This window comes from Talpa europaea (assembly GCF_964194135.1).
Source record: "Talpa europaea genome assembly, chromosome: 1".
Taxonomy (NCBI): Eukaryota; Metazoa; Chordata; class Mammalia; order Eulipotyphla; family Talpidae; genus Talpa; species Talpa europaea.
Window position 1 is genome coordinate 62,684,545 of NC_140073.1, and position 16,068 is coordinate 62,700,612.

Here is a 16,068-nt window from a genome sequence, read left to right on the forward strand (position 1 = left end):
TACTGGTATGCCAAAGAAGCGCCTCAATGGAAAAGCAACAGCCATAACACAGTGACAACACTCTGCACAGAGGAGGAGCTTCTGGCAAAACTAAAGACCTGGAAATGTGCCAGGATAGGTTAGCTCTGTTCTGATATCCACAACTCCTTCCAGTTACAGGAAATAATCAGTCCTTTCAAGAGGTCAGGGCTGGGTTTGAAAAGAACTGCCCCTGTCCTCAGCACCTTACTATTCATTCCCAGTAGAGTCAGCTGGGAACTTGCTGAAGGTTCTTACAGCTACTGTCTGACACAGACCTGTTGGTCCAATCAATCCTCTTAATCTCCTTACTGCCCAACCCCCTCCTACCACAGCCTTCGAATTCTGTATTTTTATCTACTGTATCTAAATTCTGATCCCCCCCCCCACACACACACACTGTACAGTGACTACAGATCGGGTCACTTGACAAAGAAATGTATATCCAGATTTAGTACCTCTATCTACTGCAAAAATAGCTCAATTTCAAAAACATCCATAGCAAAACAACTTTCATCACATTCTAAACCACAACAGTAAAGAGCAGTCTTGATAGCGGACGTAAAACTGTAGGCCTATGTGGCCATCACCAAATCAAGGCCAGCAACATCTACAATTCTTTGTTGTCTGTCGTTTTACCAAGGAACCCTCTTACCAACCTATTTCATGGTTGCCTGAAGGTAGTGACAGTTAATTAAGCTGAGCAAAATAGGTTTTAGGGGCCTCCCTGGTGGCGCAAGGGATTGAGACACAACCTATGAAGCTATCCACAGCCACTGCAGCATGAGTTTGACCCCCGGCCAGGGAGCTACCCACATGGTGCAGCAGACCTCTCCTGTCTCACCCACTGCTCCCCTCAGCAGTGTGTTTCAGTCAGTCTGCCTGTTCTGTTCCCCACTCTGTCTCTGATGGATCCTCTCATTCCCTGCACCTCTGGCCTGTACCCCAGTTCTTGTATGCATAAATAAATAAATCTTAAAAAAAAAAAAGGGTTTTAAAAAATTGGTCTATTCAAAGTGCAAGAAGAAAGCCAGAGTTCAGTACATAAGAAATATAAGCAAAAACTTTCATCTGGAAACCTTTGACATTTGAAATGCCCTAAAATATACTATACCTTTACCCTCATTTTACTAATATTTCCATCTTTACAGTCATTATGTTTCCCATGTACAAAATCTTTTACTACATGATACAATAAAAATTCCTATAGAATTGTCCCAGAAATTCAGGCCTGTACTCTTGAATCTGACATGTTTATCATTTCCTATGTGTTAACTAAAGTTCACTGTTTTTCTCTCCCAAATGAAAAGTGCTAATTCACTACCATAAAGTTAGGTAAATAAATATTATAAAAACACAAATAAACAAAATACATAACATTTTAAGTTTTAGGGCAATTTAGGACCATAAACCTAGATTGAGTTTACTCATTCTGAAAAATTCCAATAAAATCTGAAAATTTACTCAAGTACCCTCAAACATGTTCAAGTTCTGGAAAATCTAGTGAAGAATAATATATGCCTACCCATTCAGCTAGTTATTTTAAATCAGTAATCCAAAAATCATTTTCACATTACAGATCCTCAGAGTTGTTTGAAAAAACAAAACTGATGGTGTTCTATACACAGTACCTACTGCATGCCCTCTGCCAAGTGACTCAAGTGTCTTGCAGTGAAGACCCAGGGAGTCAATAGCACACTTAATTCACTTACTTTTAGCCATGACAAGACCTTGGGGACATAAGCCCAGTAATTCACACCCAAATACAGCTTCAAGACTACAAAATTTTCAGAAAAACATAAAAACAACAGGGCCTAACAGGAACTGAATCTATTCATACTCATATGGACTTTCTGTAATTTACTCCAAACAACCTAAAAACTCACGTTGCCTCTCCAGCACAAGCTCAGAGGATGGGTGAGAAAACTAGAAAAATAAAAACACAGTTCCTGGAAAAAGGGCCAAGAAAATTTCTGTAGAAACATTCCCCACATAAGGGTCATGATTTGAGAATGCTCAATTATGGATTCAGAGATGCTTAAAAGTACTCACTGAAAAGCAAATAGTGAGATCACAGTATATAGTATACTTGTGAGTTAAATACCCACCTTATCCTAACAAAAAAAAAAGTAATAACTGCGAGAAACTCAGAGGTGGTTCAGTTGCTGGCAGGCCCATGAAAAGTGAGACTACCAAGTAAAGGACTCAGAAAAGGTAGTGTGATAGACTCAAGGTCATCTTGCTTTCTCCTCAGGACCACAGCTTTCTTAGAGTTCTGGGACAATCACAACCTGTATTCAATTGAGTTTTGATCTTTTCTGGAAATGCCTCTACTAAAAACATAGGTTGAAAACCAAAAACTCATGTCATAAGATCAATTTAATTATCCTTATTTCCTTCTTCAAGATGAAATAAGGGCTTTTCTCAAGCCCTAATTATTTGAAAGACAATTATAATGTCTGTGACTCCTTATCAGAGCACCCAGAAGTGCCACCTCAGTGCAGAGTGTATTTTCCCAAAGTGTAATGCCTACAAGTTGGAAATAGACAATACCTGATTGAAGGGGGCACGGGGCCCATCACCTAGCAGAGCTGTTTTCTGTTGCTGGAATGGTATTGGCCCTTGAGATGGATGTGGCCCTCTTGCCGGGTTCTGCTGTCCCTGAGGTCCAGGGGGCCCTTGCATGCCACCCTGGGGTGGAGGTCCCAAAGAGCCCTGGGGCGGCCCCTGCTGACCTTGTGAGCCTGGAGGCCCTCGCAATTCCTGAGGAGGGCCTAGCATTGATCCTTGGGGTGGAGGCCCCTGCATGCCTCGCATCTCCTGAGGACCTCTCATTTCCTGAGGGCCATGTCCCAGTAGTCCACTTGGAGGGTGAGGTCCTCTCATCTCTTGAGGCGGGTGGCCCATCATCATCCCTTGGGGAGCGGGACCCTGATTTTCTCGGGGGCCTGGAGGACCCTGCATTCCTCTTGGATTCAATCCCATCAGAGGTCCCTGAGAAACAGGACCTTGGATCCCTTGAGACCCTGGTCCACCTTGTAGCCCATGAGGATGAGGAGGTCCTTGCATTCCTCTGGGACCAGGTGGTCCCTGCATACCTTGAGTACCAGGAGGCCCCTGAGGGCCCAAATGACCTTGAGGACCAGGTGGGCCTTGGGGGCCTAGGTGACCTTGTGGGCCAGGTGGACCCTGCGGACCCATATGACCTTGAGGGCCAGAATTACCCTGTGGTCCAGGTGGTCCTTGAGGTCCCAAAGGGCCATGAGGTCCGGGATGTCTCTGCATTCCTTGAGGCCCATGCATGTCCTGAGGCCTCGGCATTCCCTGGGGTGGGCCCTGGGGCCCTTGTGGTCCCATGAATCCTTGTGGCCCCCCACCTCCCTGATGCAGTGGAGGACCTTGTGGTCCCATTTGTCCCTGGGGTCCAGGGGGTCTAAACTGTCCCTGTGGGCCTGGAGGCCCCATTTGAGCCATGTTCATTGGCATCTGCTGAGATGGATGGGGTTGCTGAAAACCTTGAGGAATCTGAGACATTGGACCTTGTCCTGGAAAAGGCTGGGGTCCAAGAAGAGGAGTACCGGGTGAAGGAGAAGGCTGAATTTGTTCAGCTTGTTTCTGTGCAAGTCTTTCGATTTTAAGTTGCTGGAAAGAAAAAGAGAAAAACCATACTGATTAATAAACCAGAGCGCTTGAAGATGACAATGTTGCTATCACTTATTTCTTTGGGGGTGCATCAAACATAAGGCATTGCCTTCTCAACACCCCAACAGTGACTAGAATCCATATAACATTTACTCAGGCTTCCAGACTCACTCTACACTGCTTCTTTTTTAAGTGCTAGGAAACAGCATTCAGGACAATTTATACCCATCTTGATCAGGGGAAGTCCAATAACTTACTAGCATTTTAGCATTCTTAGGAGCTGTCAAAGGTAGAAAAAATAAGAATAAACTACCTGCTCTAAAGCTGACAGAAAAAAAATTATTTTATGCTGAATAAATAAATAAATCCTAATTAAACTATGTTGGCTTTATCTTTTCTACTAAAAATATACATTCACCTTACCTCTACTCACTATTTCTGATTTCCTTTTAAAAGACTAAGAAATAAAATTCTTTTAGAAACCAGCTTCCCCACAGAGTAGCAAGAAATGGTGGCACTCATCAGACCCATCTACGAGGCCCTGCCTTCTCACTAAGTGCATCAGTAAGAAACCTCCCCACTGCGCTCCTAGGTCATCTTGGGCTCTACTTTGCAACTTCACACACCTCTAGAAGCTGTGGATTAGTATACTGCAACGTGGCCATTTCCTGCTCAATTTCTGCTTGCGTTTTTTTCTTCTCTTCCAATTTAATATCCTCTTTTCTATCATTCAGCACTTCATTTGGGGCAGGGATTGGAACTTTATTCTGCATCCAAGCCTTGGGAAAGAAAAGAACATGAAAAGAAACCCCGAAAGTGTAACTTATAATGATAGTATGAGAAAATCATCCTACAATGTCCTAGGCTCATAACAAGCTACTAAATACAAGTCAGTTCGCCCAGCCCAGGTACTGTCTTTATCTCTAATGATTCTTAGTGACATAGGAATAAAGTTCGCAAGTTCATTACCAGGTAGAAATCCCCAAGTTGATAAAAGTTGTAGGACCTTATAGGTTATTAAGAATGCAAGCTGCCGTACTGCTTCAAAAGAGCACATGTACTTTGTGTTGGGGGGACAAATAAGCCAGAAGACAAACAATGTAGAAGACAGTCAACATACTCTCTGCTGCAAGCCTCTTTTCCTCCTTCCTCAGACTGCTTGGATGATAAGCAGAGAAAGGAAGACGATCTAGAGAAGATTCATAACAAACTCACTGCTAACTGAAATGTAATAGATGGAATTATGTTTGAGAATGCCTGAGACAGGGGCTCCCCTGGTGGCCTAGGAGTTAAGTCTCAGTGGTATCACCGCTATGGCCTGAGTTCAATTCTCCACCAGGGAGCTAAACCACATATGGCATAGCAGACCTTTTCTGTCTCTTCTGCTGCTCCCCTCAGCAGTGTATTTCAGTAGATCTGCCTGCTCTGCTCCCTACTCTGTCTCTGATGAAGCCTCTCTCTACACACGTACCTCTGGCCTACACCCCAGTTCTCCTATGCAAAAATCAATAAAATCAATAAAGTCTTAAAAAAAAAGAATGCCTGAGATATGTGAAGAAGCTTCCCAAAAAGCCTACAATACAGAAATACTTTCAACAGATGAGATTATCCAAAAGAAACACATTTCTGAACTTCAATTAGATTCTAAACAGAATGTCCCACTGCATGGATGAGGAAGGGTCATTTTCAGTCACTCACCTGCTGAAACTGAGCAGGAATGGGCTTTGCATAAGGAACTTTCTTTTGAGGTACTTTTTTCTGATCCTTTTGCATTACCTCCTCCATTCCCCAATCTAAACCTGGAATTGTCATTTCAATTTCATTTGATTCATCTTTCCCTGTAACATAAACAGGAGTATTTAGTCAAGGAAGTGAAAGAAATTGGTTACTACATCAATGAACATATTTTTAGAAGAAGAGATTTTGAGTAATATGTAGTTCACATCACTTTTATGGCATTTTCAAAATAACTCATAAAGATATTAAATAGGCCTACAAAAATTTTATAAAATAAAACTTACAGGTACAACTTCTCTTACCCATTTGCTCTTGCTCCATAGCTAATTTTAGTTGTTCTGGTATTCCCATCCCTGGAATTACTGCCAGACTATTAGGTTCAAGGTCATCTATAAATAGCAACACATCCATTGTTAATAGAGATTTTACAAATGTAGTAGCCCAGTAAAATTATCACTTTATAAAAAGGAAACACTGCTGGTGATTTGTAAGTTAAAATGTAAAAAGTGAAATTAGTATTGTATAATCTTCCCAATATCTAACACTTTCACGGAATATCAGAAGGAAAAATGTTTAAGAGCCTCACCATATTCTACTCCATCTTCAGACATTCCAGGTAATAGGTTTAGATTATATCTGTCTCGCATTTTATCACCTGGTCGGTTTCGGGTCCAGAATTTGCTATCAAAATAAAAGTGATGAGGATGGGGAGAGGTACATAGATTTAGTGTTTTCCTGAGCACTTAATAGTTCTATAAACAGTTCCTTGGTAAATGCAACAATGTTTTATAATGTCTTTATTCTGAAAAATTTTAATGCAGACATACTTTTTCTTTCAAATCAGAAGGTAAAACAAAATTGAAATAACAGGTCATGCAAAATTGAAATAACAGGTCATAACACCTCTTTTTCTTGTAAAAATGTATAAACTATTTCAAAAATATTTCTAAAATTAAGTTGGAATACAATTACTACATCAATCAACAAATCTTTAAAAGTATGCATGCATGTGTTTGTGTGTGTATTTCCTGAGGCTTCCTAACTATAATCATTCTTTGCAATTTTTTATTTTTTACCTAAAGCTTACCTAGTATGGTCATTTGAGCCTGAGCAGAGAATATGTCCAAGAGGATGCCAAGCCAAACTCCAGATCATTCCTTCATGGGCCATCTCCATCCCACCTACTTCCTTCTCTACCCTGTAATAGCACCACAGAAAGAAGTCTTTTTCACAAAAGTTACCAAGCAACAACAAATATTTTCTTTTAGTGTAACACAAGTCATCGAAGTCTATTACTTTAAATCTGGTCAATTGCATGTGTTTTGGGGCTAATGAACTGTCATCAGTAACAGACTTTTATCCAAAAAGCACTGCAGAGGGGAAAATGCTTCAAGAATGATTTCACCATGAGCAGCAAGGAAATTTGTTTTATTCTCCCTTGATGACTCCCACATCAAAACACAGAGGGAGTCTCTGATAACAGGACACGCAGAAAAATACAAAACTTGGTCATGCTTTACACTTTCATGTGCTCTCTTCACAAAGTTAGTAACATCTTTACATAGTAACTAGAACATACCCAACGTGCCAGAATAACAAAGAGCCATCAGACCCTCCACTAGCAAAAAGTCCTTCATGAACAGGATGCCAGGCCACAGCTGTGAGACCAAACCACAAGGAAAAAAAAAAAAACAATTAGGGTCTCAGAAGCCTATAAGTCATCATCAGAATGAGAAGTATATCATAGTCACTGACCTGTGGCTTCTTTCTTATGACCTCGGAACACTTGAAGCTCTTCTTTCAGGTTTCGGATGTCAAAAAGTTTACAAAGATGGTCACGTGATGCTGTAAGTAGCCAATTACCATTGAGATTTAATTTCACTTCCATTACAGTGTTTTTATGCGCATGACTAGAAACAAAGTACCAAAAAAATAATCTGTCAGAATTCAGAACAAGTGTAACTCGGTATAATTGCCATTTTTGTTGACAAGCACATGGATCAAGATGGCAAGAAGTTGGCCTAGAAGTAATAAAGTAAGCAAAATTACAGGATCAAAGTAAAAAGTATACTTGAAAAACAGGTCAATGGCAGAAATAATTTCCATTATAAACAGCATTTTCGTTAAGCAATTAAAATAGCAGCAGAGCTAAAATTGTATAGAAAAGTTTATCTGTGAAACAGAGGGAGCACTTTAAATGTAAATTAATATTCAATAAGGCTCATTAAACTTTCAAAATTCATTGTTCCTCTCATTAAGACAAAACATCAAGAGGGGCAGGAGATAGTTTGAGGGTTAATTTGAACTAAAAACACTACAAGCTAAGGCCTATGCAATGCACATCTCCAATGGGCACCATTTACAGGTGTCCTATGCTGGAGTGGCCACTGGAATTGTTTAATGAGGCAGCCTGGCTCCAACCAGCTCACTCTGGTTATGGCTCACTTCCCAATCAGAAGGGCCACAGTATAGCTACTTGATCAAAAAAAGTTAATATATTCATTAAACTGAGGTTTATAGATAATCCAAAAATTATATGTGGCTGTGTCATAAGTAAACACCTCAGACAAAAATTGAAAGCAGATTCAAAAATGAAGGGAAAACTCTATAAACAGGTGCAGTGAGATGGAGAAAGCTGGGCTGTATTCCAGTAGGTGGCACACACACATATCACCTCCATACAGTGTCAAAAATATATTATGAGGAGGAGAAAAAATGAGCTAGAACAGTAATAACCACCTCCTCCTCACCCTTCATTCCACCCCCACCACCCTCCATGATACCCAAATTAAATTTATTTGTGGCAGAACAAAAATCAAGCCTTATTTTATTGGGATTTTAGAGAAAAATCACATTTATTTTTAAGAAGTCTATAGCTACAAGTCCATCTGATGTCTAAACGACTTTTTCAAGAACACATGAGAGGAAAGAAAGCTAAAAGTTAAAGAATACAGGCAGCTTTGTTCCCCTTTGTTTAGGGACCCAGGTGGGGTTCCCATCACTTACAGTGTTGCAAGACTCTGCCCAGTCTTGGGATCCCAGAACTTGATTGGCTGTTGACTATCTTTACTTCCTGAAACAACTAACCCTTTTGTTGGATGCCAGTCTACACATTTCACATCAGCACCATGCCCTGTCGGAAACAAGTTAAGATAAAAACCTAATCAGTCATATATAATTAAAGCAGGACTCCATTCCAATTTAAACCAAAGTAGAGAAACCTATTAAATGTTTTAATCTTAATGCTCACTCATCTTAAACATTTTAAAGACTCTTTGGTCTTTGTGTCTGGGAGGAAGACATTCAGATAGAGACTCCTCCTTCTATGCCAGAAGGCACAGGAACCACACCTCTTAGGAACTAACCTCATCATCTCACCTACTTGCCAGTAGGCCAGTCAAGGCTTTTTGGAAGCCGCATCTCTCAAGCCTCCATATATGAGCTTTCCAAACTTGTTATACTGGATTATTCTATTAGACATAATTCACATTAGTTTTTCTATTTCAGAAGTCCTTACAAATCCAAAGTCCTAAGCTCAGGTTTTGATATCACCACTTTCTAGATGTGATGATAGGAAAAGCATTTCATCTTTCTGATCATTTATTGAAATACATAATGAGAAAAATAATCACTGCTTCATGCACACATCAGATAAGAGGATAATAACAGCTATGCTATTGAGTGCTATGTGTTAAGCTCTCATAACCTTTTTCTCTTGAAGTCCTCACAAAATCCTGGGGAATAGATTAGCATTGTCTGTTTTATAAGTAAAGAAATAGAAGGACAGAAGGGATTAAATAACATGTCCTAGATTCCCAAGCAAGTCGACAAGCAAACAGGAGTTGGGGTCTAAACCTGCTCTACAGGATTCCAGAGATAGATCTCTTAACTCTGTGCTTAAAGGATAGGCTCACTTCACAAAAAAAGCTCACTTAACAATTACTAAAGGTCACAAAAGTGAAAATCAGTATTTATAAAACTAAGAAATGAGAATGATTTTTGAAAAAATTGGGTGCTATACTAAATGAACCTCCATAATATTTTATGTAGCAAATTCACTAAGGGGCAGGTGAAGAATGGAAAATTTGAAACACCTCCTTCTCTAAACTATTATCAACTTCAGCTTCTATGAAGTTTGTGGTGGGAAGAGAGGTATATAACAGAAAAAAAGGAAGTAGGGAAGAAAGATAGCTCTAGAGGCACCTTCACAGGATAGTGAATTTGCAGGTGATTCAGAAGATGAGCAATGTGTTTCTCAAATATGGATTTTAGCTAAAGATAATATCCCATACTGGCGAGCATGGGACACCAACTGTCTGGACAACCATTTGTCACTGTTGATCAACCAGAAGAAAAAGTACATATCCTATAAGCTCAATAACTCTGTCTCAGAATTTATGAGAGGGCAACAATGTCCAAAAAGATTCATCTATGAGGATGCTTGCTAATAAACTTTATTTTTATTTTTTAGAAGATTTTTATTTTATTTATTTATGCATACAAGAGCTGGGGTGTAGGCCAGAGGTGCGAGGGGGTGAGAGGGTTCACCAGTGACAGAGTGGGGAGCAGAACAGATAGATCTACTGAAATACACAACTGAGTGGAGCAGCAGGCGAGACAGGAGAGGTCTGTTGCGCCATGTGGGTAGCTCCCTGGCTGGGGATTGAACTTGCGTTGCAGTGGCAGTGGCTAGCTTCATAGTGCTCAGACTTAACCTTTTGCATGATACAGGAGATCCTGTAGTTTATTTTTAAATGCCTTGAATAAGATGTAAACATATTACAAAATACAGTATGGCATATGTGAGCAAGGAATATGATGCACATATTAAAATGATCTTATACATAAGTTAATGCTGTGACTAAAATGTTCTTGATACTATTTATACATAACGAGTGTATGTAGCATTCCTGATGACTTCACTATAAAAGGCAAACAAATCAACACTATGACTCTGTACACATCTAGAGAGAGAAAAAGGCAAGACGTCTAGACATCAAAGTGTTAACAGAAATAAAACTGAGCAGGGTAGTGGTATTAAGGTCCAGCATATTTATCTCTATTTTCTTTTCTATATTTTCTATAAAGTATATCAGGGCCTCCCTGGTGGCCTAGGGGTTAAGTCTTACACTATCACCCCCGCAGCCTGAGTTTGATCCCTGGCCAGGGAGCTAACCTATATTATATATGGCCTACAGACCTCTCCTGTCTCACCCACTGCTCCCCTCAGCAGTGTATTTCAGTAAATCTGCCTACTCTGCTCCCCACTGTCTCTGGTGAGCAGTCTCACCTTCCGCACCTCTGGCCTATACCCCAGTTCTTCTACACTAAGATAGATAAAATCTGGAAAAAAAAAAAAAAAAGGTGGTGGAAAAGGGAGATTTGTTGTTGCTTTGATTTTTATCAAAAAGAACTAAGGGGCCTCCCTGGTGGCGCAAGGGGTTAAGACACAACCTATGAAACTGCCTGCAGTCTCTGCAGCACGAGTTCGATCCCCAGCCAGGGAGCTCCCCACATGGCACAGCAGACCTCTCCTGACTTGCCTGCTGCTCCCCATAGCGGTGTACTTCAGTCGATCTTCCTGTATTGTTCCCCACCTCTGTCTCTGGCGAATCCTCTCACCCCCTGCACCTCTGTACCCCAGTTGTTGTATGCATAAATAAATCTTAAAAAAACAAAAAAGAACTAAGAACGGAAAAATTGGATACAATTCAGTCCCCCCAGTTCCTTGTTTGCCTTAAGACATTTTATTAACAATTTTACCCTCAAAAGAGGTGGCCAGGGAATTTTAAAACTTTGTAAACCACTATCACCTAAAATTCTTATATTTATAGACATGTATGAATTTCAACCAAATCTGAGTGGAAAAGAGGAGAAAGTACTTAAATATGATGCACTATGCAAAAAGGTTTACATTCTTCACAGGCATCTTCTCTGGGGCACTTCTATCACATAAAAAGAAATTACAGGGCCTCCTTGGTGGCGCAAGGGGTTGAGATGCAACCTATGAGGCAGACCATAGCTTCTGCAGCATGAGTTCGATTCCCGGCCGGCCAGGGAGTAACCCACATAGCACAGCAGACCTCTCCTGCCTCGCCCACTGCTCCCCTCAGCAGTGTATTTCACTCAGAGCACTGTTCTGCTTTACACTCTGTGGTGAGTCCTCTCACCCTTCCCCACATCTCTGGCCTGTACCCCAGCTCTTGTATGCATAAATAAATAGATCTTTAAAAAAAAAAAAAAGAAAGAAATTACATCTGTTTAGCAAGTGCTGGTAAAGATTGGAGAAAAAAGAACTCTCTTACACTGTTGGTGGGAATATAGAATAGTCCAGCACCTATGAAAAACAGTAAGAGGTTTCTCAAAAGAGTAAAAATGAATCTGTCATAACGATAAAACCCAGCAATCTCACTCTTCTGACCAAAGAATTCAAAAGCACTAATTCTAAGGGAAACTTGCCCTCCTGGGTCCATTGCAGTACTATTTACAATGACAAAGCTATGCAAACAACCTAAGTGCCCAAAGAGAGGAGCGGATGAGGACCCATGTGTATCTATACAAAATGATACACTCCTCATCTGTCAAAAATGACAAACTCTTGCCATTTGTGGCAAGGTGATATAGCTGGAGGGGATTATGCTAAACAAACTAAGTCAAAGGGAAAGAGACAAACGTTGCATGGTATCATTGATATGTGGGATACAGAGAAGCCAAACGGTCAAATAAAGCCAAACTAAATCTGACCTCAGAACTTAGTATATCAGAGGGGGAGGGGGAGGGCCGGGGAGGGCAAGGCGTGAAGACAAAGTGGGGAGGGAGAAAGTGAAGTGTGGTGGACTATATTAATTTCGGTTACCGGTGAAGTATGGTGACAACACCCAGTGGCAGAGATCCTATATATCTAAAACACAAGCAACAATATAAACCCATATAATTAAAAAAAAGTAAAATATATCTAGTTAGTGTAAAGAAATACATGCAGAAACAAATAAAAATCTTGAGATAGTTTCCTTTACCACGAAAGGATGCGACCACTTCACAAATGGAATAGATTAACTGTTACCAAAAATCACAAAAGTGATAATCAGAATTTACAAAACAAGGAAATGAGTATAATTTAAAAAAATCAATAGCCATACAGAGCTTCAATAATACTTTATATAGCAAATGTACTAAAAGGCAGGTGAAATGCCATTAGAAAGGAACAATAACATGTTTTACCTGCTTTAATTTTGCTTCTGAGGTTTTCTAAAGTTTAAGAAGAATTCAAGCAAGTGAGGAATTCCATCCATCCTTTTCCATTAAATGAATTTACCCATATATATAAATAATCACAAACATAAATGAAACTGATACTAATTCTTGGATGTTGTTTTATTGGCCACTGTTCTTAGCAATAAAAATACTATTAGCAAACACATGTACTACTTGTGTATGGTACAATTCTAGGCAGGAGATGTGTATTGACATGATCCTACACACAAAGGGTACCAAGCATAGCTAGGTTAAGTATGTTGCCAGTTATCACACAGCTCATGTGTTGCAGAGCACACATCTGAATGCAGGGAGCTACCCTCAACCCTCACTGCTCTTAATGCCTATTGTATACTCCTTATCTGAGAAAAAAAATAAAACAAAAATATGTACTTCCCTGTTCGCGTCTATCTACATAAAGACATACACTGAAAAATGACACATCAAGGACAAGGACAAGAGAGGCAACTATTCAAGCCTGTACATCATATTATTTTTGAGCCCTGTACATACATTCTCTACTTTTTAAAAATGAAACAAAGTTATCTAAGAAAATATGTGCAAAAACTATGTGCAGCATGTTAACATTTGTGACTGAAAGAGACACACACATATAATGAACCATCTACGCTAAAAATGCGTAAGAATGAAAGTGTATACGAGAATCTGATACTGATTCCAAGAATGTGAACTGGGTTGCTAGGGGACTTCACTGTACATTACTCAGTAATTTTTAATATTGGTACATGTGAATGATCCACTAAGAAAAAAATTCAATTAAAAAGTTTATTAAATAGCGGATTACCTCTGGGAAGTGGATATGCAAATTTTACTAGTATACATCATTTTATAATTTTTTTAATTAAAGAGGAAAAATAAATACTTTAAGTTGGCAAATTTATAGGCCAAGTGCTTCCTTCTTCAGGAAAAAAACTGCCCACGTGGCACAGCAGACCTCTCCTGGCTCGCCCACTGCTCCCCTCAGCAGTGTATTTCAGTCAATCCGCCTGTTCTGTTCCCCACTCTGTCTCTGGTGAATCCTCCTACCCCTCACATCTCTGGCCTGTACCCCAGTTCTTGAATGCATAAATAAATAAGTCTTTAAAAAAAAGGGAAAAATCTTAATGAATTCCCAATGACAAAAACTTTTCAAGTGATAAAATTCTACCCTTTCAAATCAATGCTGAGAGAAACTGAAGAAAAACCAGACTAGTAGAATTTATCCTAAGAAAATAATTTTATTTTTTGTTGTTGTTAAGATTTACTTATTTATACAAGAGCTGGGGTACAGGCCAGATGCGTGGGAGGGTGAGAGGATTCACCAGAGACAGAGTGGGGAGCAGAACAGGCAGATGGACCGAAAACACTGCTGAGGGGAGCAGCGGGCGAGACAGGAGAGGGCTGCCATGCCATGTGGGATTCTTGCCAGCCCGCTGGGAATCGAACCCGCTCTGCAGAGGCTGGGTACAGCTTCACAGTGCTGCGCTCAACCTGCTGCGCCACCAGGGAGACCCCTAAGAAAATAATTTTAAAGGATTTCTTTAAACTTTCATTTAAAAGATATTTAAATCTTTGTCCATAATAGTGAAAAAGTGTAAACAGATTTTAGAAATGGAATAATTAAATTTCACAGCCCAAAAAATAGAATGCACTACTACTAAAATAAAAATTCTAAAAACAAAGAAAAATGCTCATGAAATAAAGTGAACTAAAAATAATACATGCACAAGTTGTGCACACGCTGTGAGGATGATTACTAAAATGTACAAGTATAAAAATGAATATATGAAAAAACAGGATATGAAAATTTTATTAGGACAGTGGAAATGCACATAAAATTTATCTATTCACATTTCCTCTAATGTTATATTGTACAATAGTTTTAGCCATCAACAAAAGGATTTTGTGTCTGAATTAACATTTTGGTATCTTTTAGAATGAGACCAAAAAAACCCACACTGAATACAAGTTACTTTACTAAGTAATATTTTCTCCACATAATTAGCAAAAATGAAGTCTGATGGCACCAATGTTAATGAGAGGAACAGGCACACTCAACCATAACTGGTTGGAAAGGAAACTGGTACAACTTTTTGGGGATGTCATTTGGTAGTACTGTTAAATACTCATAACTTTTACTCCTGTGAATTCTTCTGCTAGGAATTTACTATAAAAGCACACTAAGATTTACACACAAAGATATTTATTGTACCTTGTTTGAATTGCAAGACTGGAAACAACCTAAGTAAGAATCAGTAAGAAGTTATTTGGAAAACTAAGAAAATTTCATGTAATTGAATACAATATAGCTGGGGAAACTGAGGCAGAAAGAGTGAACTTATGGGGGTAGCAGAAATGTTCTACATTTTGATTTGGTGGTGGTTACAAAAATGAAGCAGAGAGAGGGCCTCCTTGGTGGCGCAAAGGGTTAAGCACTGCACTATGAAGCAATCCGCAGCCTCTGGAGCACAAGTTCAATCTCCAGCCCGCCAGGGAGCATCCCACATGGCACAGCAGACCTCTTCTGTCTTGCTCGCAGCTCCCCTCAGCAGTGTATTTCATCAGCCTGCCTGTTGTGCTCCCCACTTTGTCTCTGGTGAATCCTCTCACACCCCCACCACCTCTGGCCTATACCCCAGCTCTTGTGTGCATAAACAAATCTTTAAAAAAAAAAATGAAGCAGAGAGAAGGAAGTGAAATGTGACTTGATTATGATATATATATATATATTTGTGAAAATTCACAGAACTGTACACTTGAAAATGGTGAATGTTGCCACATGTAAATAATACTCCAATAAGTCTTTTAAAAACCAAAAGCAGAAAAGCAAGGTGTAATTTAATCCCATTTGTAGAAAAGGAAACATAGCTGGTAATAGATATTTAGGGAAAAGAAACAGTGTAAGAAGGCATTTATTCTTCTGTACCACTTTAAGTTCTTAATATATATTTCACTACTTTATTTAATGACAACTGCCTTTGATTTCCCTCTATTCAAAAATCAAGGGAACGGGCCTCCCCGGTGGCGCAGCGGTTGAGCGCTGGGTTGCGAAGCTGCCCGCAGCCTCTGCAGCGCCGGTTCGATCCCCGGCTGCTCCCCGGCCACCGCAGGAGGGTCCCACATGGCGCGCAGACCTCTCCTGCTGCCCGCTGCTCCCCTCAGCAGTGTACTTCAGTCCTTCTGCCTGCTCTGCTCCCCGCTCTGGCTCTGGTGAATTCTCTCACCCTCCCGTGCTTCTGACTGTACCCAGTGCATGTATAAACAAAACAAACAAATAAATAAATAAATAAAACATGCCTCTAAAAAAAAAAAAAAAAATCAAGGGAACAAGTAGTATCAGTTAGTGACTTCATTTGCCAATCCAGAGGTAGCCAGTGCCTTTGATCTTAGGAAGATATGACTCAGAGCCTCAATGAG

General features: G+C 39.9%; 1 protein-coding gene across 2 annotated transcripts in view; it reads right to left on the minus strand.

Moving 5' to 3' along the window:
- Nucleotides 1-16,068, minus strand: part of WDR33 (WD repeat domain 33) — a gene marked incomplete at its 3' end in the record, with an annotated part of 68,864 nt that overhangs the window by 12,545 nt on the left and 40,251 nt on the right. For both annotated transcript variants that reach the window (XM_084236561.1, XM_084236560.1), the window contains exons 7-15: nt 8,404-8,530; nt 7,153-7,307; nt 6,977-7,055; nt 6,485-6,595; nt 5,984-6,078; nt 5,700-5,786; nt 5,359-5,498; nt 4,287-4,439; nt 2,572-3,660 (exon numbers count right to left, since the gene is read on the minus strand). In XM_084236561.1, coding sequence (XP_084092687.1) covers nt 2,572-3,660; nt 4,287-4,439; nt 5,359-5,498; nt 5,700-5,786; nt 5,984-6,078; nt 6,485-6,595; nt 6,977-7,055; nt 7,153-7,307; nt 8,404-8,530 — 2,036 coding nt within the window. The remainder of the gene's footprint in view (nt 1-2,571; nt 3,661-4,286; nt 4,440-5,358; nt 5,499-5,699; nt 5,787-5,983; nt 6,079-6,484; nt 6,596-6,976; nt 7,056-7,152; nt 7,308-8,403; nt 8,531-16,068) is intronic.